This window comes from Leptonotus elevatus, chromosome 4, assembly GCF_054856555.1.
Source record: "Leptonotus elevatus isolate MCC_2025b chromosome 4, RoL_Lele_1.0, whole genome shotgun sequence".
In the NCBI taxonomy this organism is placed as follows: Eukaryota; Metazoa; Chordata; class Actinopteri; order Syngnathiformes; family Syngnathidae; genus Leptonotus; species Leptonotus elevatus.
The window spans coordinates 25,171,855-25,199,778 of NC_141242.1; the positions used below are offsets into that span (position 1 = coordinate 25,171,855).

The window sequence follows — 27,924 nt, forward strand, 5'->3', positions numbered from 1 at the left end:
GCTTAGTTCTTAGTTTAGCTTATGCTAATGATCCTCGAAGCTCTTTTGCAATTTTTTTTTTTTAATATTTTAAACAAAGCTGTCAATTATTTTAAAATAAAAAGTAATTTAAAATATTTTTGACACTAATATTTTCTCTTTTACTGCAAATTATTATCATCTTGAAATATCGGTTAACGGTCTCCTTGACTACTAATAATCTGTATCGGCCTTGAAAAAAAACCCATATCGGTCTATCACTAGGCAGAAGTGCTGAATTTGTACAATTAGGAAAGATGCTGACAACATTTTTTTGCGTGTGAATATTTATTTATCTATATATATATATGCTTCTCATTTTTATTAGGACATTTTTATCACTCTAATGAAGAAAGATTTGGGAATGGTAGGATAATAGCATGCAAGTATTTTCCATAGATATGATTCAACACCAGGCCTTTTCATCAGTCATCTAAGGACCCTAATGTAGCATTATTGCACAATTAATCTTTGCAAGATTGTCGCTCTGAGCTGAAATGATGGTTCTAGAAAGCACAGTTGTCACCCTTGAGGACACTATGTAAAATGGGACACATTTACCAAAAATAACCTTAGGCCATTGAGTAGTAAATTACAGACAGTGACACATCTTTGCCTGCAATGCGTCTTTGAATTAATACTTAAATGCTTTAAAAAAAATGGACTGACACATGCCTAATATGAAGTCATTTGTAATGTCCAACCTGCATAATATGTTCCCTATAAAATATACCCTCTCTCTTCACTGAGATTAAGCAAGGAGGGTAAGAAAGATAGAAATAGAATAGCAGTTAAGCTGCAGCATTACAGCAAAGCTTGCAGTATGTGTTGAAAATATTAAATAGATGTCCTCTTTGCCACTTGTCTGTTGTGAAAAGACCAAAATCTCAAGGGGAAAAGCTGCAGGAACCAAGGCCAAGCTCACCTTCTCTTCTTGGTTCATGTCCACACTGCATCAGGGAAGTATATATAAGGTAACTTGGGGAATTGACAAACAGAAAATAAAGTATAGCCAGCAGCAAAAGAGCATCAAGAAAACATGGTCCATGAAGTCTTTTTTTTTTTTTATACAAACAAATAATAATAATGTCAACAAGAGAATGTGTAAGGGGTGTTAATCTGACATTTTGTGTGAACGTCCGTTAAGAAAGTTCGTTAGGGTGATAATAACAATGATAATAAAAACTCTAAAAACTATTTTATGATGGATTTCTAAATATTCAAAGGTGCTTTGAATATGTGTACACAAATCAACAAGATGGTAAAAAACAACTAACTGCTTACTATAAGGGGGAGCGTACAGGAAGTGTTGTAGACGATCTTGAATAGGTAGGATTTGAGCTGACTTTTAAATGAATCGAGTGTTGGGCTGACGTTTCAGAGCAGTGAGGAGTGAGAAGTTGTGGCAGAAGATGGTTGCAATGAAGTTCAGATTCAGGAGATGGCTGTTCTTCCAGGATTTTATGTCAGTGAGGGCATCAAGAATGATAATTGGTGATGGTTTTGGTGGAAGCAGACAGCGACCAGTATTGTCACCAGTACAGCAGTGGAAGCGTATACCATGGCGAGGGATGGTGTGACCATGTGAGAGGGGGAATGTATACAGTAAGATGATGAAAATAGGGTCGAGCACTTTGTCTTCCACGTGAGGCAGTTGTGCTGTAGGAAGTGTGGTCATAGATGGAGATGTAGTGGAATCTGTCAGATAGTATGAGATGAACCAGGTGATGCCAAATACAGTCGCCGGAGGGGCATTGAGGGATGGATCGACTCACTGACTTTGAGAAGAGCTGGTTGAGTGCTATAGTGACTTCAGAAAAACAATTGGAATGTTTTATAGAGGTTTTTTGAGAGTAGGTATTTCTTGAATTTTGTTGCCCCAGCTCTTCCCGGGATGTTCGCAAGGAATGAGAGTTTGTAGATTTTGGGGCCTGGATTTGTTGTGATTGTCAAGGTCAAGGTAATGGAGGAGTTGATGATATCAGTGATGAAAAGAAAGAGAGACAAAGGTCAATGGGCAGGGATTGCGGACTCTGGGTCAGGGGTGATGGAAGAGGTGGCTAATTGGTTTTGGATATTTAACATTTTTTAAGTGAAAAACGCTAGAAAATTGTTGCATTTTTCTGGTTTGAATGAGAGTGAGATGTCCTGGGGTCTCATTTGTATTACTTTATTTATAAAGGAAAACAGAAGGTAGGGCTCAGATGATTTAGAGCGCATGCAAGTCAGAGCAGGCCTACAAGTAGTTGTCCTCTATGAGGTTTAAGGCATGTACAATGAGCCTCTATTTTTCTGTAGGTGTTCTAGCTGCCTCCGTTGTTTTTTGAGTTGGTGAAGATTTGGGGTGAACCGCAGGGCGAGTGAAATAAAGTGACGGTTTTAGATTTTATGGGGGCATACAACAGGAAAAAACTAGCGTGTGTATGCTGTCAAGTGTAGTGATGAATACACTGATGTATATAAAACAAGCAACACTTAAGTAACAACATAAATGGGCTAACTTTGCAGGTCAAGACTCAGCTATCTACCCACTTCTTAAAGAAAAAACAGCGAAGAGAGAACAGAGAAGACAGGTGGTTTGAAAAAATGAGAGAGGCCATAAACCAGGGTTGGGCAAACTCGGTCAGTCCTCAAGGGCTGGAGTCTTGCAGGTTTTGGAGGTTTCCCTCTTCCAACACTAGTTGATTCCAATCAACAGGATCGTCATCAGGCTTATGCAGAGCTTGCTGATGAGCTGATCATATACCAGCTGTGTTGGAGAAGGGAAACATCCAAAACCTGCAGGACTCCGGCCCTCGACGACCGACAGTGCCCACCACTGCCATAAACGGTAAGGTTGAGCCTTAACCTCCTCTAAAATGAGGGAAAGGTGTACACACACACCACATCTCCCACAGACAATGCAGCCTTTTCATCCTTCCTAAGGGACTCAATAATTTAGCCTCTAACAAACCGTCTTTTTCACTTGGGTTGTTGCAGTCATACAAGGATAAAAAAAAAAGCCCACGCTAACAAATAAACACAAATAAATAGGCAAGGTCACTTATCTTTAGAACTATGGACCCCATCAGTCATCCTTCCATCTATCTACTTGTGATCTATCAGTCATCCTTTCTCAATATTTTTTTTTCCATCGATACACTTACTCCAAACACTGATGCAATTATCAACCAATTTATTGGCCCGTTGATGATACTGTATATCGTTCATCAAACAAATGGTTTATCCATGCATCCAGAGGTGAGTGACGTATCCATTCATAAATCTCCATCCATCAACTAAACCAGCAATCATCTACTCATAATCCATCCAACGTCATTTCATTTTAACTGTTCACCAATGATCCTACTATTGAACCATCCATTTAGCATCCATCCACTTACTGACAAATCTGCCATCAACCCTTCAACCCATCCATTTGTAAATCATCAATCATTCATTATTTCAGCAACCGACTCGGATTGGGCATCGAGAATCGAGTGAATCGGGACTAACATTAAAGTCGTTCAGATTTTAAAATTGCAATGCCTAGTTTGCCACACAGAATAAGCCGCCTAATCCCAGGTATGGGGTAAGCTGTTCCACAAGACAACTTTTATGGACAAGCTATATCACCAAAACTATTATGTTCACATTAAATCGTCTTGTTTGTAGGGGGGCGTAACATCCTAAAATATCTATTCATATATTAGTTTGCCAAAAAAAAGAAATCAAACTACCATCCTGTAGTGATACTGAAACAGAAAAGTTGCTCAACCTACCCCAGTCTCCCCTACTGGCCACTGGCCCAACACAGTACCATATTGGCCAGCAAAGGGGATGTATCTTGGTATTTTAAGCCTTTCCACAGTTAACTATAGGCATATAATATCTTACATTTGACACAATGGTGATGTAATTGTTTTATTAAATATATATTTTGCTGGCTATTTTTCTAACGCGGAAGTAAAACGCTCGGAACTTTTCAACCTCAATAAAATATGTTCATAACTCTTCTGCTGAAACTTAAAACTAGTTGAATGGTACCTTTGTCATGACCTGAGGGGGTCTGTATCATTTTTACTGGAACTAAACAACTTTGAGGAGGATGGTAGGAACACTGCCACACAAAAAACTACAAAGGTGCTGACTACTTTATGGCATACGTCACTTCCCATTTTCTCCATTCGTTACAAAGACGGAAGTCAATTTGGATGTCAAGGATCAACATTGGCCTGGTTCTCACTCGCTGGCCTGAGCTAAAAAACGACACTAATGTGGTCTTCCTTCAGGCATAACATTACCGCTTTTGTCCATATGGCGCCACCATAATAATAGTAAACTGAAAGTTCCTTAGTGTTGCTTTAAGGCTATTTTAATCACTATCCTGCGAGAATGGAGGTCTCAGAGAAAGTGGGCGTGTGTTTAATCAGCATAGGCGGTGAGGGGTGGGTCCGCACCTGATGATGTCATAGAGTGAGCACCTGCTTGTTTTCTTGGGTTGGGAGAGACTAGTGCTTGGAGAGCAGAATGACCTATAATTTCTCATAGAAGGGCAGATGGAGGAAAACACAACTTTGGTGATGTTTTTGGTTAGGAATTAGCATCTTAATATGGCGAAAAGCTCCAAAAAGTAGATTTTTCACGTTACTGTCCTTTTAATGTTGTAATGCACTGTTATTATTATGATTATTTTTAAGATCCTGAACAATCAGTGTTGCGTGTGTAATGAGTCAGCCTTCAATGATTTCCGTAGCAAAAATATGCACAATTTGTAACATTTGGCAGCTCTGATGTAGAGCAAGGCACTCGAAGGATGTGTCCATAGATTGAATCCTAGAGGCACTGCAGGAGCTGACTGTGTAATAAACTACTGTTTTAGTATACCAGGAGCTAAATGCATGCAGATTTTGCGCGCAAAAGAAAAAACACAAAAACCTTGACTTGAGTGTTTCTCACACCTTGCCCCTTATGATTATAAATTACCTGATTTGCATACTTAGTTCATGTAAATGGAATTACTTACTTTTGTGGCCAGTGAGGGGGGAAAATTGTGAGATTGCAGCTCATTCCTAAATTGTATTTGACCTCTATTGGTGCTATACCTCATTCCTTTGGTGGAGCAGTTGTGAAAGTTCTGTAGTAGTTGAGGGAGGCCCAGCATGGCTTCAAACATCACAGCCAGGGAGCCCAGCATCTCTATGAACATGGCAGAATCCAGCAGCAGCATGGTGACTATTGCACATAGGACACTGAAGCAGCAACAGAAGAGAAGATAGTCCTCAAACGCATTCCACTTCCAGAAGTAACGCAGATCCAAGTCTAGCAAGGGCACAGTGGGAATAAAATCAGAACATTAGGTGTGCATATGCGTGTGTTGGAGACAGTATGTGAATATGAAAATGTAAGAGCAGTGGAGACAGGAAATGATTGAAAGCAATACAGTAAGAAGGATGCATAGAAATTCTGCATAGACAGCACACCTAAATCAATATTGTGCACATGCAGGAATTGGAACAAGATAAATGAGGGGATCTAGAGCTTTTACATTTCAATTACTTTAGAATAACCTGGTCTTTGGAAAGATTAGGTTGGACATTTAGGGTGTTTAACTCATTTGCTCCCAAAAATGTATAAATACATTCTTTTTTTTTTTTGTTTTAAGTGTTCCAAATATGTATTTATACGTTTTGTTGTTCTTGTTTTTTTATGCTGGAGAATACAGAAGGCTTTGATGCAGCCTCTCAACTGCAGAGAACAATTGAAGAAATGGAAGTTATTACAAAAACGGCCAGCAGGTGGCATCAGAGCAAAATAGATCACCCAGGGCCCTGTTGAAAAAAAGCTAATTTACCCACAGTTCTATATAGATTAAATAAATAATGATGAAACTTAGCTATATTCTAATGCTAATTGCCGCAAAATTGAAACAGATACAAATATACTTTTTTTTCCTGATGAAAGAAGAAACTCTAATGTTTCTTTTGGTAGGTTCCATGTTGTTATAGCAATAGAACACAATATTCTGTAGGCCTTGCAAAATCAGTCAAAAACCAGAAAAAACACCGGGAGCGAAGGGGATTGCTTCAGTGAAAAGCTGGGAGAGAATGAGTTAATACGTGAGGTTAAAAGGCTAGTTTACCATTTTTCCACTTAGGTAATCCATTTTTCACATTCACATTTTGGAAATAGACAAATAGAAAGTTCACTGCAGTTCAAAGCAGTTGCTTTTTCTCTTAAGAGTGTCTTCTTGAATGTAGAAGGACGCAATGACCAATGACAATGCCTTTTTGAATTCCACAATATTCAAGTTAAAATGTTATCTGTTTAATTTACATTTTTAGTGTGTTGTAGCCTAGCACACAAGTAAGAATATTTAAGATATTAAAAGAATATCTGTTACAGATTACACACGACGACGAAAAACAAAACAAACCAGTCATTTAACAGTTTTGGTTGTATTGTGTGCTGTGGACTCCGATAAATAATCTAAACACATATTAAGATTCACTTCCACCACAGATCTCAGAACAAGTCCGCTGCACTTTGTGGTTCCACGTCCACCGTCTGCAAGATGTAATACATCTACGTGCTTCTACCTCCACTCTTGTAGGTCACCCTGTGTTCCGGTCTCTTCTGGAAGAAAGTGTTCACTACAGCCATGTCCATCTTTTTGGTGAAGTCACCGCCATCTGTGCCTCCTTGGTACTTTACAATATACATTATGCACCAATTGAGAGTCTGTTGCCACCCGGGATGCTCAAAAATATTTTGTCAAGCGACTTTCAGAATTTCTCATTCTCATCTAGATCACATCCTACCTGTAGGGCATAACCACTAATTACATTAAACATAACAGCCTCAATTTCAAGTTTTGGCCTCTTCATCTAACACTCTTTTCACTTCTAGGACATTCTTAACTAGTCCTTTAAGACAACACCTACTCCATTTTTATTTGGATCTACACCATGGTAGAACAATTTGAACCCTGCCTCTAAGCTTTTTGCCTTGATGCCTGTTCACCTGGTCTCCTGGACATACAAAAAAAAAAAAACTTCAGAGAGATGATGCCCATGAGATGCTCTCTTTGCTAATGCACAATTACAGAGTTGTGGATAACAGGTTGCAATCAATCAGTGGGCTTGGCAACTTAAAACCAAAACATAAAAATAAACTTTATGCAATTGGAAACTCAGATGTGATACAAATGTGTTTTGTCCAACGATAACTGCTGAAAGTATTCAATCCATGTTCATGTTTTTCACATGTCACTAAATGAAGCATAACGGTCAGAAAAGTAATACATGACATTTTCTTTCATCAATTGTTTTTGTTGTCTGATACTGAAGAAAATATAATTCAATTCAAATAATAATTTGGTTTTGGAAATGTTAGAGATAACCCATTTGGTGGTATACAAAATGTATAATTTAGATGTTATATTAGATATAATTAGATTGTCTAGAAGAGCCAATGACATGTCTGGACTGGATTTCTTTTATTGTATTTTTGGAAAACAAATATAGCCTTTTATCCTTTGTAAGGTGTCATGGAGGCTGACAGATGGAGATGTACTGCTGAGAGTGAGGAGAAAACTGCCATTGAGTGACAGGGGACAAGAAGAAAACTGTGGTATTCAAGCGCTTGCCTTCTTTGTGCTCATGCAGTCACATATCCTCTCATCTTAGAATGGTTTTATATTAGTGATTCTTTTGGTTTGAATAATCCCATTATGAAATATGCATTTAGGCTCCTTCTCGAAGCACTCTGGAATGTTTCTCATCTCATTCAGCGAGCTGTATCTGCTTTTTGCATTCCAGATATCTGAGAGGAGATGTCTTGTAGCAAGTACACTTGTTGCATATTTAACTTGATTAATAGCTTTATTACCATGAACCACAAAAGATTGAGCACTGCTCCCAGATGATAAAACAAGGAAAGGAGATACACAGATGACCTTTTACAGTACGCACACATCGACTCTTGGGGACTGACTTGTCTCACCTCAAAGTACGATACTAACACTATACATAGACAGATGCACATTAGCGGTTCTTCTTGTGCTATTTTTGGCAACAATTGAAAAACCTGTGAAGTTGTTACAGTAATTCCCCTCCATTGCAGGGGTTGTGTTCCAGACCACACAGTCCTGCAATAAGTGAAATATGCGATGTAGAAACTAATCGCCCTTTGTTTACAGAACTGCAACAATAATTTTTTTCCAAACTAACAAACAAACTTCACTCCCAATATGCATCATCATACCCAAAGATGTACATTATAAAATGAACCTACTGCCGTTGCTGTCAGTAGCATTTAAGAGAAGGATTACAGAGGACGACATTAAATTGTAAAACTAGGCTGTGATGACAACTCCCGGGTTTCGGTTCTTCGTTCATCCTCTTTTTTTTTTCAAATTGACACCATCTCAGAGTAAGTTGTGTGCCACCATCTAGTGGTCATGAATAGGATTGCAAACCCGGAATCCGCGATGGAGAGGTATTCACTGTATAGTATTCATTGTGAATGGCAGAGTGCAGCAGGCGCCCTTAGTCATTAACAAGGTACTGGCACCAATTGGTAACTTTGCTCACAAAGTCGATATGATTTCTGAATCAGCTTCCCTCTCTTCAGCCTACTGGCAACAAGCATACACACTTACAGATGTACGTAAGTACTCTACCTTATACCCCACAGTCTGGTCCATTTTCACGTATAAAGCACACACCTACTTCCTCTCCTATTATCTCTGCACGTCCCATTTCATCTCCCAGTTATTCTGCTTGCTATGTTTACCCGCATAATCAAATTGCTCGGAAAAGTCATGCATCATTCATGAAGGCATCCCTTTTATTTTTCCATTCATATCATACATCATCCCAAGCTCGTCTACTGGACTTCTTCTGACTCGCTGACTCTAAAGTTTCCATCGAGCATTAATGTTTAAGTCCAGCAAAGCATGCAATGTTTTGCCTATCCATTGTCAAAAAGCTTCAAAGGTTAACAAAATATCTTCTCTACACACTTTTAGCACCCTTTCACCACACGTTGTAGTACAATACTACCTAAAGGGCGACGCTTGATAAAGTCTATTGATTCACAGAGAATCATAACTGTGTGACAGAATACATCCAGTGGGCAATTCTGTATCCTGCTTGATCTTCGAGTCAGCAAGCGTGTGTGCTGGAAAACAACCTAGCCTAATCACCAGTCAATTACAAGACTAAAACATTTCTGAAACGGCACCAAACTTTGAGGCCGTTTATGTGTGGAGGTTGCATGTTCTCTACATGCCTGGACAGTGGAACCCGCTATTCACAGGCGATAGGGACCCCTCTGTCCCGCGAATAGCAACAAACTGCATACACTCATGGGGGTTGAAGGGAAAATAACCATGGTTTGATATGTCCTCATGTAACCTCTTATATAAGGATATGTTGTTGTCCTGAACTGTTGTACGAATCCAGGTGCCCAACAATTTGTGAATAAAGGGCGGAATCAACCTGGGAACTCTTCCTTGTTTATACTATAGTCCTCCTTGTTTTCAAAAACATGTGGAATCGAGCCTGGGACTTCTCAGGTTGTATGCCTTGTTTCTCACGCTCACCCCTTTTTGTTAACAAATAAAAGACGGGGCGGCACACGGTTTGGGTAGAGTCAGCTGTGGGATACGTACGATTGCCCAGCCGTTTTGCAGCTCGTTCTACCCGGACCGTCGGCTCTCCGATCTAGTGTCAAGGTAAGCGCTGATGATGATTATATTCTAGTGCTTAGCGTTGAAGTGTGTTGATTGCTGTTTGCGGGGAATAAAGGGCACAATTATTCTAGCACAGTATGGTGTGTTTATTGCTGTTTGCGGGAAATAAAAGGTACAATTATTCTAGCACAGTATAGGTGTTGATTGCTGTTTGCGGGGAATAAAAGGTACAATTATTCTAGCACATTCTAGCACAGTACAGTGAGTTGATTGTTTTCCACAAAACAGGGGTCCCTATTTAACTCTTTGACCGCCAAAAACGTTTAATAAAGATTAGTAAAATCCAAATGAGCGCCGCCAAAGACGTTATCTTTGGATAACGGGTGGAGGAAAGCCTTGGTAAGCTGTGCTGAAAGTATCAAGCAGGCCGAGTTAGTATAATGACTATTTTTGGGCACTAGATGGCAGCGATGACTCTCTTTGGACAATATCGGGTAGGCGTCAGTAGAAGACGTGAGGCGGAGCTAGAGTGTTGAGGGGAGAATGGCTGAGGAAGCGAAAATGGCGACCGGTTGCAAGCAACTCACGCTTGAGCATTTTTTTCAAAGACGAAAAGCATCGACCAATGCTAAAGAGCACATTGGTGACTCCGAGGTTGACGCCGAAGTTGGAAGCGTTGACGCGGCGGCTTCGATCACGTCGTAAAGCCTCACCGGCTAGCGGAAAACGAGCACTTCTGCACAGGCGGACGTTCAATCGGACGATGAAGAGTACCCCGAGTCCAATGCATATTCATCGGAGGAGTGGGTACAGTCTGATCACGGAGAAGACACTGGTTCTGGACTATGATGCCACCATGAATGGAGTGGATAAGATGGATCAGAACATCTCTTACCACCCGGTATAGGAACTGAAGGACATGAGGAAGCCAGATGTAACACCAGGTCACCGTATCATGATCCTGAGAGTAGACTTGATGACAACATGGCCAAACACACACTGCAGTATATACCTGCTACTCCCCGGAAAAAAAGGCCGGCAAGAAAGTGTTGTAGGGTCTGCACGCGAAGGGGCAATCGCAGTGAAACTAATCTGTGGTGCAAATCCTGCTGCGTCCCCATGCACGCAGGGGAGTTTTACACAATATACCTCACAAAAAGAAAAACTGTGTAGCTGAAACATCCACACAATTGTAAATAGTACCACAGTTGCACACATTTGTAAATCGTTTGCCAAATAGTTTTGTCAAATTGTTACACTGTTGAATGTAAATAAACGTATTTTGCTATCAAAAAACCCTTTTTCATTGTTGGTGGTAGTGTTTTACAGAAGTAAAGCACTGTTTAGGTGTTTGTGGCATCATTCATGGGAAAAAAAAAGGTGTCAAATTCACTAGAGTGCATGAAATAATATCGTTTCACAAAAAGCTTGATTTCTCCGTATTTTGGTCCAAAACAGAGCATTTGGATGAAACTAACCTATTTTCTATTGTTGATTACTGAAAAACGGAATAAGGTAGAAACAAACTTTTTCTGATGAAAGATGAGAGTTCAATCTTTCATTTGATAGTATCTGTGTTTCCATAGTCCAAACACAAAATTTTCTGTGGACCTTGAAAGATCAGTCAAAATGCTTAAATCAGCTGGCACCCACATATCCTCTTTTCTGAAAATGCTTGGCAATCAAAGAGTTAAATGCATTGGATTAAAAAAGAAATACAGTTCAAAAACAAAAAAAATCTCCAACAACACTGTTAAACCTCCAATATGAATGTTCCACAAAATAAAGGTGGGAAATTGGGGCAAAACAATTGCTTTTGCCTTAAAAGGACAGTGTGGACAATGTTTTGCTTTTCTAGCGGTAAACTAATAGAATGCAACAATTTACGTTCAAAGCAGAAGAATTTTGAAGCACACAGTGCGCGCACACTATGGTGCCTCAGAAAGAGCATACTTTGATAGCCTACCATGAATTACTATGTGCGCAAAGTTTGTCTCCTATGGGTATCTCTAGCAGAAAGATGGCGATGTGAGGTGTGGCGTGACCAGTGTAATAATAATGAATTAATAGACCTATGATTATACATATATATAATCATGGAGAGAGAGAGAGAGAGAGAGAGAGAGAGAGAGAGAGAGAGAGAGAGAGAGAGAGAGAGAGAGAGAGAGAGAGAGAGAGAGAGAGAGAGAGAGAGAGAGAGAAATGGGATCCATTTGCTTCCCTGCTTGACACACAGCATTATGGGTTAGAATTGTACAATATTACCCTTTTTTTCTTTTTTCTTTTTTGGCATACATATGTTTCATGGTCCCTTTTTGACCCAACTGTTTTTCGAGTGATGGGTTTTCTCTTTGTGTATTTCTTCCCCCGTGACTAAAAACTTGCTAGGTTGATTTTTTTCCCGCCAATTCCATTCACCACTTTCTGACACAAGCAAAATATGGATGAATTAGAATTCAATTCATTGTTGAGGATGTTTCACTTTTAATCCCAAAGGCTTCTTCAGTTCTTTGGGATAAAAGAGACCCATGTTATCAACTTTTATAGATTGAGAACTGAATATCCGGCTGCTATGTTTCCATCTCAGGGCTGTGGCTTTCTGCGTTTGATGTGTAATGAGATCAAGGCCATGCTTCAAATATGTACAAGAAGACAATTGAGATAAAAGAATGAATCCAACAATGAACAACAGCAAAAGAAGTACATTATACTGGCTAGGGGACAGCATCCTTATATGAGGTCACAGGGGGAAGATGCAAAGTCTGGTGCACATTTGACAGCTTATCATTTTCTATAGGTTCTGCAGCACTGGCAGAACTGAGCAACAGTTTCACACAAGGCGGTAGATGAGGAATGGAAAGACAATGATGCAGGGAGAAAAAGAGTGGCCATGAGATGTATTAATGATATAGCATACTGCTGGCGTTTCCCATTAGGCCAAGCTGAAAAGTGCAGCACAGAAGAGAGAGGAGAGGCATTGAGAGGCAGATAGAGAGTGACAGCTTAGGGGGCTTGAAGACATGCTGACTCAGCACTGTGAGAAAAAAGTCTGCCCGGTGGTTTTAAGACGTGTGAAAGTTACTATTCTCTTGTTGGTCGTTTATCTGTGCTCACCAGTCTATTCGTCCAGTCTGTTCCCCATCAACAACTTGTCATGCAGTTTTGCACGCTTTTCCGTCGGATGGGGACCCTTTCTGGATGACAGTGTCATTGCTATACGGTTGTGCTTGAACATTTACATATCCTAGGTGTATGTAAACTTATGACCGCATTGTATGGTGAGAAAAGGGCTTAATGCCCATAAAATCCAAAATAATGTGGCAATTGTTTTGATATTTTCAGAGGTTGAACTTGACATGAGGGTATGAGCATGTGAATTTTGATGCCGATTCATAGCATTTGTGTGTCATTAAGCAACGTTTAGCTTTTGTATATTTACATTTGTGCTTGAAAGTTTACATACCGCAGGTATGTTCTATTGCTATAAAAACAGGGAACCTACCAAAAGAAAGATTAGAGTCTCTTCTTTCATTAGGAAAAAAAAAGTATATTTCTATGTTTCTGTTTTGCAGCAATTAGCATTAGAATATAACTCAGTTTCATCATTACTCACAAATCTGTTTAAAACAGTGTGAACAATAATTTATTTTTTTGCCACATGGCCCTGGTTGATCTCTTATACTCTGCTGCCACCTGTTGACCGTTTTTTTGGTAATAACTACCATTGCTTTAAGCGAGCTATTCAGGTCAGAGTCTGCATCAAAGCCTTCTGTATGCTCTAGCAGAAAAAAACGTAAAAAATATATATAAATACGTTTTGGGAGCAAATGAGTTAAGTATTTTGCTATTATAAAGGTAATGTTCTATTAAAGATGTGTTAATTTAAAGGGACTAAACCATGGTATTTCAAGCCCTATAGGCATATAATGATGAAATCTTACCTTTGACAATTGTCATTTCATTGCACTTTGGCATTGCACATGTGACGAATAATTGATTCCTTTGAATTCATTTGGACAGAATGTTTATTGATAAAGGCTACTTTTGTCATAATCCCATGGAGGGAGGTCTCAGAGAAAGTGGGCGTGCGTTTAGTCCGCAGAGGCGGTGCAGGGGTGGGGCCGCATGCAATGATGTCAAACCGTGCCAACAGCTCGTTTTCTCAGGTTGGGAGGGGCTGGTGCTTGGAGAGCAGAATAACCTAGAATTTCTTATACAGGGGCTAATGGAGGTTTTTGGTGAGGAATTAGCATTTTAATATGGATAAAAGCTCCCAAAAGTTGATTTTTCATGTTGCAGTCCCTTTAAGAATTTGTTCATTATCGTGTTTCTTAACTCAAACACACTGCTTAATTCAAGGCTCTCTGACAGTGTTACTCAACACTGAGCATTATTATCTTTGCAAATGCAGAATTTTTTATACTGCTCTGAAATCGGATCTGATTACATTTTTGCACATTGTGCAAATCTACTTGCACATAACAGCAGTACCTGATCCAGAATTTGTGGTCGAAAACCATCTCACAGAGTAAATTAGCTGAAAGTAAAAAAAAAATTGGGGTCAAGTTTCTCTGGGATCACCCAGGGTGCTCTGCAATTATTTTACAGAGAGTAGCTCTGACCTCCACTCCCACATACTCTTTAGTTTTGAGGCTGTTTCTGTGCCATGAAAAGCATATCAGAAATTATTTGGTAAGATTGAAAAGAAAAACAACAGGTAAAAAAAGAGAGGGATTTCATTTATCTGACATCTATTTTATCTGTATGCCCATTAATTCATTTAATTATTTACAGAGCTGGGCACTTATTTTGGATCCCCACTTTATATATATATAAAAAAGAAGAAGTGAATTTTATATAATCAGATTAATAAACTGCAGCCTTCCAAAAAATGACAACACTTATTAGTACCTCCCCACACCTGAAGTAAACAGCATCCTTCCTTGTACCTCCAAAATCCTTACTTTTCATGAGAACCCAAAACATATTCAACCATTAACATTGCATCATGAAATAGAGCAACACTTTAGATTGGTAATTATTTTGTAAAATTAACAGACACACATGTGGACTGATCAATTGTATTAAGTTGTGAAAATGACATTTCCACAATTATGACGATTGCCTAACTATATTACAGGCATAAACAATTAGACACAAATCCCCACAACAAAAAGATAAAGGCTAAACCAAATTACTATAATTACTGCGTTCTTTTTCTATGTACAGCAGCTCTGTGTTGGGGTTCACAACAGCAGACACTTTTATTTATTTTTCACACATCACTGCTGCTTTGACGTTTAATCCACTTTTCAATTTATTGCTTCACTGCTCGAATTACACGTCACAAATACGTGTCTTTTATATACAATGAATAACCAAACAAATTGAGATTTTGCCTGTGGGTCACATTGTTTCACAATGTGACAATAAAGTGATGTCTCCAAGCTGTTTGGTCACATCTGCTACAAAGTCTTCCAGCATCCTCTTCAACATCACAGGATTATGGCAACCTCACTGATTATGTCACACTGTCATTTAAATAATTAAAGTGGAAGTCAACCTTAAACATTTCTTGACAATAAGGTGTTATATGTGACCTCACTAGTCTAAACATGACATTCTGATTAATATTACATTTGTGGAATATGAGTTATGCAGCAAAATCCAGCCCTTTTTATCCATCTGAGAGGGCGGTCATTTTGCAACTTGCTGTCGTCTTAAGATGACATCCCAGTTGCTCAGGCAACGGCCAATTACAGGTCACCTGTTTTCTGAAGCTGAGCTGTAATTTGTTGTTACCTGAGAAACTATGATGTTATTTTCACTCTACAACAAGTGGCAAAATCGCCGCCTTCTGATATTGATTAAAAATACGGCTGGATTTGGCTGCTTACGTCATATTCTACCAATGCAATATTAACCAGAAAACTGGATTTAGACTTGTGGGGCTGCATAGAACATAATAGTGTCAAGATTTTTTTTTTCACTACCCTTTTTTAAACACACAACGCTGCAAGCCCCCTAAAAGATTCCCACCCGCCGGGACAGACTTGCTGGCCTCCTCCCATGACCAATGCTGCAAGTACTGATTACGAGTTAAAATGAGCATCTTTAAAAGCGACCATTCAACTATATGATTATCTGATAATTCCATATTAGTCTGTGTCTTGGTAGTGATGCGGCTCACATAGAGCTGCCTTTGATGCAGCAGCCTCAAGGTCAAGTCCTGGTTAATGTCCCATTCACTCAGTTCTGTGACTGATGTTCAATCAGTCCAGTGTACCCACCTTTTGCCCTAAATCATCTGGGATAGGGTCCAGCTCTCCAACCCTGAACAAGATAAGTGGTACCGAAAATAGGGTCAAAAGGGAAACAATTGGCACTGGTTGTGAGAGAGATTCTGGTCTGTTTCCAGAATGTAGTTGCAGGGCCATTACACCAGCCTCCTCAGTCTGACAGCTCTCCTTTACCGTGGAATTCGTCTGTGCGCATGTATAAAGAGAATTTTCCCTCTATGGATTAATACAGTATTTTTCAGATGAAATTTTACTCTCAACACAAGAGAAATATGTAATAAAGTTCCAAAAATGCATCTTCCAAAGACTTAAGAGAAGCTATAAACATTGGTAGATAAATAGGTTTAGGATTTGTGTGCAGCAAGAGTGTGTGCATGTGCGTTCTGCAGAAACTGCTCGGAGGAAATGGAACGTTCAAATTTAAAGGCAGCCCTCGAGATGCAACATTTATCCCCATTACAAATGCACAAATTGTGTCTAAACAACAGCTTCCCCCAGGTGTCTCATGGTGCTATTACTTGGCCTCATTATCTCTTATGAATGCAGCTTGCTCCTGGCTAGTGCAGTATTTTAATCATTGAGGATGTTGGTTTTTGGTATGCTTCTTCTTTTCCTCACTTTAAGGTTTCTGTCTTCTAATGAAACAGGCATTTGTAAAGTAAAGCTCAATGGCATAAATGTAGTCAAGATATTGTGCTGCACTTCACCTTTCTTACAGTTGATACGTGTTTCAGGATTTTTGGCGATGACTCTGTAATGTAAATACCTTTTTTATTTTCCTTAGATTTTACTTGATGCATTACAAGATGCCTGGTTCAACATGCGGAATCACAAAAAAAAAAGAATAATAAAAATAACTAAGAGTACCGCTAATATAATAGTATAATATAAAAAATGCTGTCATCATTTAATGGGCCCCCTTTGTTCTTAAAGCAGTGCTTCTCAATTATTATTTTTCAATTGTCACGCTTCCCCAAAGGATAAAGAAAATATCCCCCCTCCCCATGCAACTTTCTGCCATGACTACTCTGCAGGGGAGCTCCTACTCCCGGCGCACTCTCTGACAATGAGAGCTCCACTGCCACCTACTGTACTAGATGTGCAATTACACTTTTTTTTAGTAGGGTACCAAAACAAACATGTTACCTGAGGTACCACACGGTTTACAAAGCTAGATAAAGTGCATGGAAGACATCAGAGCCAAAAACATTGTTGTGAAGTAAAGCTTTAAGAATTGACAACAACTGGTGTTGAACAATTGGGTTAAAAAATATCAACGCTGCAGTAAGAAAGGTTAAATTCACAAACAACATTGGTATGTCAATTAGTCAAAACATTAAGAAAAATACTTGTTAAACAGGAAGTCAGCCCATATATATATTATATATATATATATATATATATATATATATATATATATATATATATTTTTTTTTTTTACAATAATATTTTTTATGCAGTGCCAGTAGTCTAAGCACAGTATTCTGATTAATATTGTGTTTGTGGAATATGCATTAAGCAGCATAAGCAGCAAAATCCAATATTGCAATGAACATTTTGGGTTTCACTTCCCCTTTACCAGGATGAAACATTTTGTCCCATCTATGCTTTTGAGAAGCCAAAGTTGCTGAACAGCAGTGACCTTGGTGCTGAGGTTGAAGGAGTTGCTGATAGGGGAGGATGGAATTTAAGAGGTGATGCATCACTGGAGCGCTTCACTCCTCCTAACATATGCTGGGAGATGACAAAGATAGAGGAGCAGGACATCCAATTACCTACACTTGTTCTTATTTGACTTCTATCTGCCTCAAATAAGGTCTAACAAATGTGAACACACCACTAAATATGCAAGTTAAAAAAAAAAGATAAAAGATGATGAGATTTGTGCTATTTGTGTCATCATCTATATTTGGACTTAGAAAGATGGATGCCTTTTGTACTGGTCCAGAGCAAAACAAGCCTTTTGGAATGTGAAGTACGCAGTTACATGAATGCCCATTCAACTTAGACAACATAATTTAAAATAATTTGGTGGGTGGGTTCAACCAGCCTGTGATGACAACTTGGTGGCCAATTCTCCCCAGTCAGGTTGCTCAAAGACTGTAGTTTTCTGTCATACGCATCACCAATAGCCTTTATTGGAGAAGTCAGTTATGCACCTCAACTTGCAATGGCAGGAAACTGCAAAAAATTCACTTCAGACACATGCAATCAGTTGGACTTATTTAAAAAAACAAAAAAGATAAGAACAATGTTCTCCTGCATTTACTTCTCAGCAGGTGACTGTTAGTAAATGGATTGTAGTTTATTTAAAAGCAGGAAAAAATACTTGACAAATCAGTCGTTTTTAGTATGAACAATGCACAAAAACTACAATCACAAACTGAATGAAAATATACAATTGAACTCACAAGCAGGTTCATACAGTACTGTAAATAATTTGCTCAATTAACCTCCTCAAGATACAATTACCCCACCCTAGTCCAAGAGCAAAATAATTAGCACAGCAGGGCCTCATTAAAAGTTATTTAGATGAAGAGTAAATTGACCTTCATATGACCACATTTAACTGCTCTCCAGCACAGCCAGCGCTATACTCTAAACAGCAGCAGAGACCCAAGCCACAGACACACAGATACACACGATTGTTATGTTTATGCTCATACAGTATATATTTCAATATTTATCATTACACTTAACAGTATTACACATGTTGGTAGCAGTAAACACGTGCAAACATGCAAAGGGCTTTAAAATGCCTCACATTCACCCATTCACACACACACTCATACACCAGTGGTTGGCTGCTGCTATGCAGGGGCTGCCAAGTCCACTGGGAGCAAATCCGGGTTCAGTGTCTTGCTCAAGGACACTTCGACATGGTCACCAGGGCTGCGGATCGGACCCACAACCTCACAGATGGGAGACGACCACTCTACCACTAAGCCATGCCACCCTCTGTCTTACATAAGACTTATGACATACCTAACCTAAGTGAGACTTGACTCAACATTCTCAGAATTCCAATTTTCTTGATAGTTTCTACAGTAAATTGGGGCTTTCTTAAAACTTGAATGTTAATAATTGAGACTTACTTGCAACTTGAACATACGTAGGCAATGTGACTTGTTCTCACCACTGCGGTACGGTATATATTTACATATCAAGCACTGTTGGGTGGAAAACTTGGATGTCTAAATAATATGGTCTGTTGGTCATTTTTTCATTTTTTTTTTTAAATTACAAAATCAATATTCATGGTAAGTCCCTATGTGGTCTGTTATTTGTACTCATTTTTAACCAAAATGTATTATGTCTTTTAGACACTTAAATTGTCCTAAAAGTGTTGAGTAACTGCACCTCTATCTTACTCTGTGGGACTGTCGCAGCATTATGCCACCTCAAGATTGAAAGTCTGTATCTCCCATTTGATATATTTGAGGAGGCCTGTTTTGTTTAAAATCAGGCTTCAGTACGGTACGGAAGAAATGGCCCTAGTGTGAGTGCACCCTTAGACCTTTGAAACAGAGTCTAGGAAGATGACGTTACCACCGTTGTTAGCTTCTGTTAAGTATTAAAGTAGGGGTTTTGGAGATGTGAGAATGCACCCGCGTGTTTTTCTTTGCTGTCATATCGTGGGCTTTATAATCATCTTTTTGGGAAAGAGGCAGTGAAAGCAGTAGAAATATTGTTTTGATGCCTTTTTTTGGTTTATTTGTATGTTTCTTAGCATTACAATGGTACACACAATTTCGATGAAACCTTTTGCATGGCGAGCAAGAACCCTCTACCGCCATTAGGGTGATGATCCGAATAAACATGTGGATGTATTTTTACTTTTCTCCCTGGTTGGGTGGTATTTATGATTGTATAATCCCATGTACATGCTACACGCTGTAGCTTCTTGTTACTCCCCAAGCCTACAACCTACATTGTCAGGCTTGGGGAGTAACGGAATACATGTACCGCCGTTACGTAATCAGAATACAGAAAATGTAACTGTATTCCCTTACAGTTACAGGAAAAACATGTAATCAGATTACAGGTACATTTATTATAAAAGGGGGATTACTTCGAGGGATTACAATTTCTACGATGAGAGAGAGGGGGGGGGAGAGAGAGCGTGAGCGAGAGAGAGAGCGAGAGGGAGAGAGAGAGAGCGTGACAGAGCGAGAGCGCGCATGCACGCCCGCGCGAGTGGGACCGTTGCTACATGTCGGGGAGGTGGGGACAAACGAACTGACTAGTCGTGTCCTTCACATGCGGGCAGTTTGAAAAAGCTTCACGGACGGGAGGAGGAAATGGCGACCGGTATTCACTGGAACTTACTCGGAGCGCAAGTTTGAGCTGAGAGTCCAGCGGCATGCTACGCGCTGTAGCTTCTTGCTAGCTAGCCCGCTGGCCTACAACCATAATGTGAGTTACACCTTCCAAACAAATCTTCCTCCCACCAATTCACTATTTAAACATCATACACAACATATACACATCTATCTATCTACCTACCTACCTACCTACCTACCTACCTACCTACCTACCTACCTATCTATCTATCTATCTATCTATCTATCTATCTATCTATCTATCTATCTATCTATCTATCTATCTATCCATCTATGCTTTCAGTGACAGTTCGAAAACAGCATATGGGCATCAATCAATCAATCAACCAATCTATAGCCTACATGCTTTTTAATGACACAAGGATTTTTGCTATTTGTAGGCTGCCCGGGTCCCTATAACGCCCGCAAATAGCAAGGGCACATTGTATAGAATATATATTGTGGTGATATTTATTTGTATTTTGTCTTCATGAGCATATTCGGTATTGGAGTAATCCAAAAGTAAACCAAAGTAATCAAGTTACATTACTTTAATATTATGGTAATTTGATTACGTTACTAACTACATTTTTTAGCAGGTAACTTGTAACTGTAACGGAATACATTTTAAAAGTAACCCTCAAAACCCTGGTCATTGTAAAGTGAAAACAATCATTTTAGTGTGGGGTCAAGATCAATGAGCAAACTGAGATGAGCAGCAGATACCCACAGCAAATCCATCAATACCAAAAACAAGAGCAACGCAGCACAACAAACCAGTGACAGAGCACTCACTCAATAGCAAGCTTGGGGTTAAAACACACACATACAAATGAAGCCAGCCTGTAGTCGCTCTTCTAGTCTAGTCTAGTCCCTCTATACACACAGCTACATCTTTCTGTTCTTTGTCACGGGTCAAGATCTTCCCATTTTGTGCTATTTCAGATGATATTTCAGCATATCTCTGACTTTCAAGTGATATGTATACTGGATGTGGAGGGAGAAATTCTCAAAACAAAATGACATGACTATTGGATGGAAAAGTGCATGTGAGTGTCTACTGTGCTTACGTAACAGTAAACACAGTATAGTATATATAGTTTGAATATATATCTATATATGTATTGTGGGTTGTGTGTGCATGAGAAACACATAGCATGTTACGGCATGGTTGCCGGAGGGAGTTAGGAATTGTAGTCTTATCACATCATTCCCTGTGATTGGGTCAAATCAGAGAGCGCTGCGCAACAAAGGCGTGGGAGTGGAGGAGCAATTGTTTGGGCTGCTGAGCTCATTTCAGTTTAGCTTAATGGGGGGGAATAATGATCTTAAAGCTCACAGGGGTGTGTGCCTATCACAACTTTTCCTTGACATTGCAGAGTCAAGGACCAACGTGCATTAAGCTTCCAAGAATGACAGGAGTAAGTATAAAATCCTCAGAATTCATCCACAAGTGCACTTCATTGGCACTTTTCTGATAATGCTATATGTCCTGAGCGCAGACACAAAATGCAATGTCACCCAATATGAGCCCCTATGACAGTAAATATAGTGTAGACGGCATTGGAATAGGTTAAAGGACAACCAAGTATTTTACTGCAATTGCTGAAGATGTATGTTTGAGCACAACATAGCAAATCTTTGACAAGCTCTGCAGACAGTCACATGCACTTTTTAAAATGGTGACCTGTGCAACAGAAAGTTCACATAGCGGAACAGCCAGGTAAACGTGTCTTTAGTCTGCACAATTCTAGATGGTCTTTGCTGTCTGAACAGAGCGGGGAATAGCAAGAAAGCAAAATGTTAAAAACAAAATTTTTACCAAACATGATTACATTGGTGACTTGATTGTACAGTTTTGACTAGGGATAAGCGGGTAGTACTGATTCCAGGTAACGGTATTTGTTTTAAGGTATCCGTATTCTCAACGGTGGCCGATACTAGTATCGACCACCCTCTTGTGGCTGTTTTACAATATCAGGAATTAAGATTAGATATTGTAAGAATAGAAAATTGCCATTAAATGTATGCAATTTTAATGAAAAATGCTATATTGTGATATACAGAATAATATTACTGGTTTTTTTCATTATCTGTCTTTGTTTTGGGTAGGGGGAATTTATCTTACCAAAAGTACTATTGGTATTGGTACGGTGAATCATTCATCAAAGGGTGAGAGGGTTGTTCCTGGTCGTCTCTGCCATGTATGAACCGGCACAATGCTGCATGCTGCATTCTGTTCCCCTCCAGCCTCCAACTGCTTTCCCGGTAGACTCTGTATTGTGTGGGAGGAATCAAGGCTTCTTGACTATCACTGCCTCTAATAATAATTAATTGCATGATTTAATTAATTTAATTAATTAATTAATTAATTAAGTTAATTCCTATATAATCGCATGTTAAGGTTCTTCTAAATGTACAATAAAATACTTTTCAAGTTTTTCATACTTTTGTTAATTAACATAAAAGTGGACAAATATTAGTGATGTTCGATACTTTTTTTTAGACCGATACCGATACTCAAATCTTCAGTACTCACCGATACAGATACCAAGTGCCGGTACCATTAGTACTTAGGGGTGTGAATTGCCTTGTACCTGGCGATTCGATTCATATCACGATTCAAAAGTCACGATTCGATTTGATACAGATTGATCCCGATGCGAATCTATAAATTGATTATTGCGATTTATTTATTTATTTTACTCAAAGTTAGAAAATACTAATCAGTAAACTTGCACATGTACACTGCAAGATTTGTATGCAAATGTATTTCTTTATCTGAAAATTCAGGCTTATAACTGAGCCACTACAGGTTGCAGTCTGTTTCATGTTTGAACAGCACTGAAATAAAATATTAAGGTTTAATGTTCTATTAATATAACATTCTTCCATGCTTAATGTGTGAATCCTATCCCTAAGTAAGACGTTTTGTTGAATTTTTCCATAAAAATTGATGTTTAAAAATCGATTCAGCCCAATATCGAATCGATTCGAGAATTGCGCGTTGTAATATCGCGATATATTGACGAATCGATTTTTTCTAACACCCCTAGTACTTATGATACATAACATTTTAAAAAACAAACAAAACATCCATCCTTCTTCTATCGCTTATTAAAGGTTGGGTTGCGGGGGCAGCAGCTTTAGCAGGGAAGCCCAGACTTCCCTCTCCCCAGCCACTTCAACCAGCTCCTCCAGTGGGATCCCAAGGCGTTCCCAGGGCCTCTCGCCGGTGGGACATGCAATGCTGAGGCCACCAAACTGGACGCTTCGGCTGCGCCTAGAAATTCTGTCCATAAAAGTTATGAACAGTATCGGTGATAAAGGGCAGCCCTGGCGGAATCCAACCCTCACTGCAAACGAATCCGACTTACTACCGGCAATGCGGACCAAACTCTGACACTGGTCGTACATGGACCGAACAGCCAGTATCAGGGGGCTCAGGTACCCAATACTCCCGAAGTACCCCCCACAGGACTCCCAGAGGGACCCAGTCGAACGCCTTCTCTAAATCCACAAAACACATGTAGACTGGTTGGGCAAACTCCCATGCACCCTCAAGGACCCTGCCGACGGTGTAGAGCTGGTCCACTGTTCCACGGCCGGGACAAAACCACACTGCTCCTCCTGAATCCGAGATTCGACTTTCCGACAGACCCTCCTCTCCAGCAACCCTGAATAGACCTTACCAGGATGGCTGAGGAGTGTGATCCCTCTATAGTTGGAACACACCCTCCGGTCCCCCTTTTTAATTATTATTATTTTTTTAACAATAACAGATATAACTATAGCACATTTTCTTAAAATTGAATGAAATTAATGGCAATTATATTTTTTCAATTTGCTCATAGAAGTCATTTTGCATAGAGCAAACAATAAAATGAATTTAAAAGAAAATCCACAAATAAAATGAAACAAATAATCCAGTGGCCAGAAAAGTCCCAATCAAAATATGTGGTTGTACAACTTTTTAAGGAACAGAGTCAAGTGCAAATAATTAAATTCCGTACAATAGGGCTTCAAGTAATTTAGTAATATCTACCATGAACAATTCCTCAAGCTGTTTAGTGTGTGATGTTTAATTATATCTTGTTTTGAAATCCATGCTTTTAATTTAGAAGGCTGCTTAGAATTAGTATACATCCCCAAAGGGAAACGAAAAAGCCACATTACAAATGTAATGTAGTGTGTATAAGAGCTATAATTAGTGTCTGCGAGGGCTATAACGGCACCGTTCTAATTTTAGCACCGGAGTTGCAACGTTAACGAGGCAATTAAGAGCAAGGCAATCGTAAACGAGGCAATTAAACACAGCGAAATTACGTTAGCTACAAACATATATGAACCACAGATACAGGTGATATTACTCACAACACTTACTTATTCTCAGTAATGCACACCGAAACGGCGCTGCCGGAAGTAATGAAATGTTACCTCATAAGGAGACACACAGGAAACAAACGAGACAGAACTAAATGTTCGTTACCCCCAGTCTTTCTGACAGTTTCTAAAAATGGCCACAAGAGCGGGGCCCGATACCAGTATCGATACCCGTTCGCAAGTACTGATACCATGAAATTGACCTAGAATTGGCCTGATATCAATGCCTGGTATCGGTACTCGCCGATCCTTAACAAATATGGTTACGAAATACACATGTGGTAGTATCTTTTAAGTTCATTGATAGAATAATTTTATAGTACGTTATTTGAAGTTAAAAAAAAGATACACTGAACGGTTAAAAGGAGTGTGAAACACTGAGTCATAGATTTGTGTTGAGTACATATCTGCCACTAGGCACTATGGCATTAGTGTTTCATGCTGAACATTGGTGGGAGAAACAGTACATTTTTCTTTTCAAATTCAGAGCAATTGGTATTTGGAACATGAAGCAATTCATGGACTGCAGGGGCCTCATTTATCAAGCGTGTGTACGGAAAGAAGTGCACGTAAAGCGTGTGTATGAACCTTGCCACGCAAAGTGCGGGATTTATCAATTTGGACTTGCGCATGACAACGTGCGTAAATTTGTGCACAGTGACAGTGACACAACTGATAAAAAGGGCGATACATTATTACAGACATCACCAGCAAGACAAAATTAAAGAGTTCACAAACATTGAGTCATAGATTAATTGCAGACACATCTCAATGAAAGCACAATAACATTAGAATTCAGCTGCGTGAAAAGATTTCATTCAGTCGATGCACAAATAATCTGCAATGTAATCTGGCTGTTTGACTGTTTCATTCTTTGATTGGAACGATGATGTGTGCATCTTGTGATTGCTGATCCATAATTACTGTAGGTTACATCAATGCACTGTAGTGTAAAAAAACACCAAAAAAAACAGACAATTGAGTCCAGGAGTTCTCCCTCACAGGCATTTAATTTCCATTTCTAAATAATTCTGTGCAATCATTCTTAAAAGCATGATTGCTAACGAACTACCTCTCACCTACTGATTTAATTTGCCTTGCTAATCAAACTGTTATCAGGGGGTTAATTAACCACACTGAAAGTCGACAGAACACTTGTGTAAAAGCAATTAGATAGGCAGTGGCATGTGTGGCGGTGTGTGTGTGCGTGTGTGTGCTTGCTTAAATTCGTTACACCCAATTTGGCCTACTGCATTGCATTGTGTTGCGGATAAGTGTGAGTGGAAGAGTGCACATACTTTTTAGTTGATCATATCAAGCTCAAGTCATAAAATAAATTGGCATACCGGATATTACCTAAATACTGCACTACTTGTGAAGTTGTGACACCTGCAAATCTAGTATTGGAATTTGATTATTTAGTTTAAAACTAGCTAAAAGAAATTCACAATAAGAAAGAAGTGACAGTGGGAAAAAAATGTATAGCTAATATTAAATTAAATTGGGCAAATATGAGCCCATTAGGGGGATAATGTGTTAGGTGAACTACCTATAATTTAAATACAGTAAATGAGGTAAATATGAAATGATATTAATCTGTGAGAGAAGCTGCTCACTGTTGAGTAAACATGTTATGGAACAACAAGATTGGGTTGATGAGGCACTTCAAGGTGAATTGTAAAATTATTTGAGAGGTTAAGCACAAAAGTTAATGTCGTGCAGTTTACACTTACATATGGAAAGGCTGAAGCCAAGCGCACGAGCAGCTGTGTGCAGCCATCATGGAAATGTATTTGGCCAATTAGATAGTTGCAAGACTCTTTTAACAGTTTGATTTGTATTTTGGCAAATACTGCCCCCTGTTGGATAATGAGGTAACCAACAAAAAACAATAGCATGTACTTATACTGTACTGCAATTATTTCTTTATTTATTTTCAAGATCCAATTTTGTTTTCATTTTCTCACACCTCAACCAGGTGAGGAGGTCAGGGCACCACACGTAGAGTGGGCCGTAAGCTGAAAGGAACTGTTTTGCAAAAAGCTAGGCCCAACTCATTCCATCAAATATTTTATATCTGGTATTTGCCATAAAAAAAAAATCATGGATATTGAGGGGAAATTAGTATATCCATAATATGTCCATAAAGTAGTAATTGACACACAATGATTTTTATATGAAATGTGTTTTACAGATTTCCTTAGGCAAAGTACGCTGTACAGTATGTGTTTACAGTGGAAAGGGTCAGTTTGCTATAAAAATTAGAAGGAAGAGGATGTTAGTGTGACGGACACTCAAGAGGACTGTCTAAAGTGCAGTGAACTATGTTACAAAAGAAGATTAGAAACGGAAGCAAGGACAGGTGAAGATGAAAGAGTTCCATATTTGGTGAAACATGTTGACACACATCTTATAGAGGAAGTTACTTCACATGACGCTAATTCTGATTTGTTGGACAAGTTTGCCAGTGGAGAGGACAGCTCAATTTCATTGAAAGGCTTCTCTGATCTATTCTCGTTCAGAGCCCACCACTCCCTCTTTGAAGCCACATTTAGTGAAACTGGACCTCAGGGGACACTTTTACAAGGCAGGCGGGCATGGAATAATTTAGCAAACAGTCAAATAGAAAACACAATAATAATAATAATAATGATGACGATGATGATGATTTTCACTCAGTATGCTTTTTTATTAAGTTTAACTTAAGATTTCCTTTGCATACACCTATTATACAATATATTGTTAGCATATCAGCACAGAATAGTGTGGAACAACATAACAAACACTTCAGAACTAAAAGAAAATACTTAGGAAAGAAAAGTTTCCCTCATCAAATATTTTGAAATCAGAAAGCTCAACATTCTATTAAATCATTTTAGCGCCAATATTTTAAACAAAGTATTTTTTTTAAGCAGCTTTGACAGTCCAAGCTTTTCCAACGGCTCTCTCTTTTGGTTGTGTTGCAAGCGACACCATTTCTCAACACTGCACCTGAAACATTCAAATGTCATACTGGTTACCTGAAAGTCGGTGCTGCTTGGTGCTCACGGGGTTGGTGTTTTGGACAGCGCAGCAGAGGCGGAGCATAGCAAACATGGTGAGGATCATCACCACAATCTGGAGCAGCAATGTGAGCTCAAACTGCTTCCCTATCCTGCACAGGTGGATGCAACCAAATCATCAGTCGCTGACGTGTACTGATTTGTAATGATAACTTGGAGAAGAA

General features: G+C 39.1%; 1 protein-coding gene across 2 annotated transcripts in view; it reads right to left on the reverse strand.

Moving 5' to 3' along the window:
* The window catches only part of LOC147176366 (solute carrier family 66 member 2), a 63,678-nt gene that overhangs the window by 31,346 nt on the left and 4,408 nt on the right, over positions 1-27,924 (reverse strand). For both annotated transcript variants that reach the window (XM_086072592.1, XM_086072591.1), the window contains exons 3-4: positions 27,719-27,852; positions 5,103-5,319 (exon numbers count right to left, since the gene is read on the reverse strand). In XM_086072592.1, coding sequence (XP_085928718.1) covers positions 5,103-5,319; positions 27,719-27,852 — 351 coding nt within the window. The remainder of the gene's footprint in view (positions 1-5,102; positions 5,320-27,718; positions 27,853-27,924) is intronic.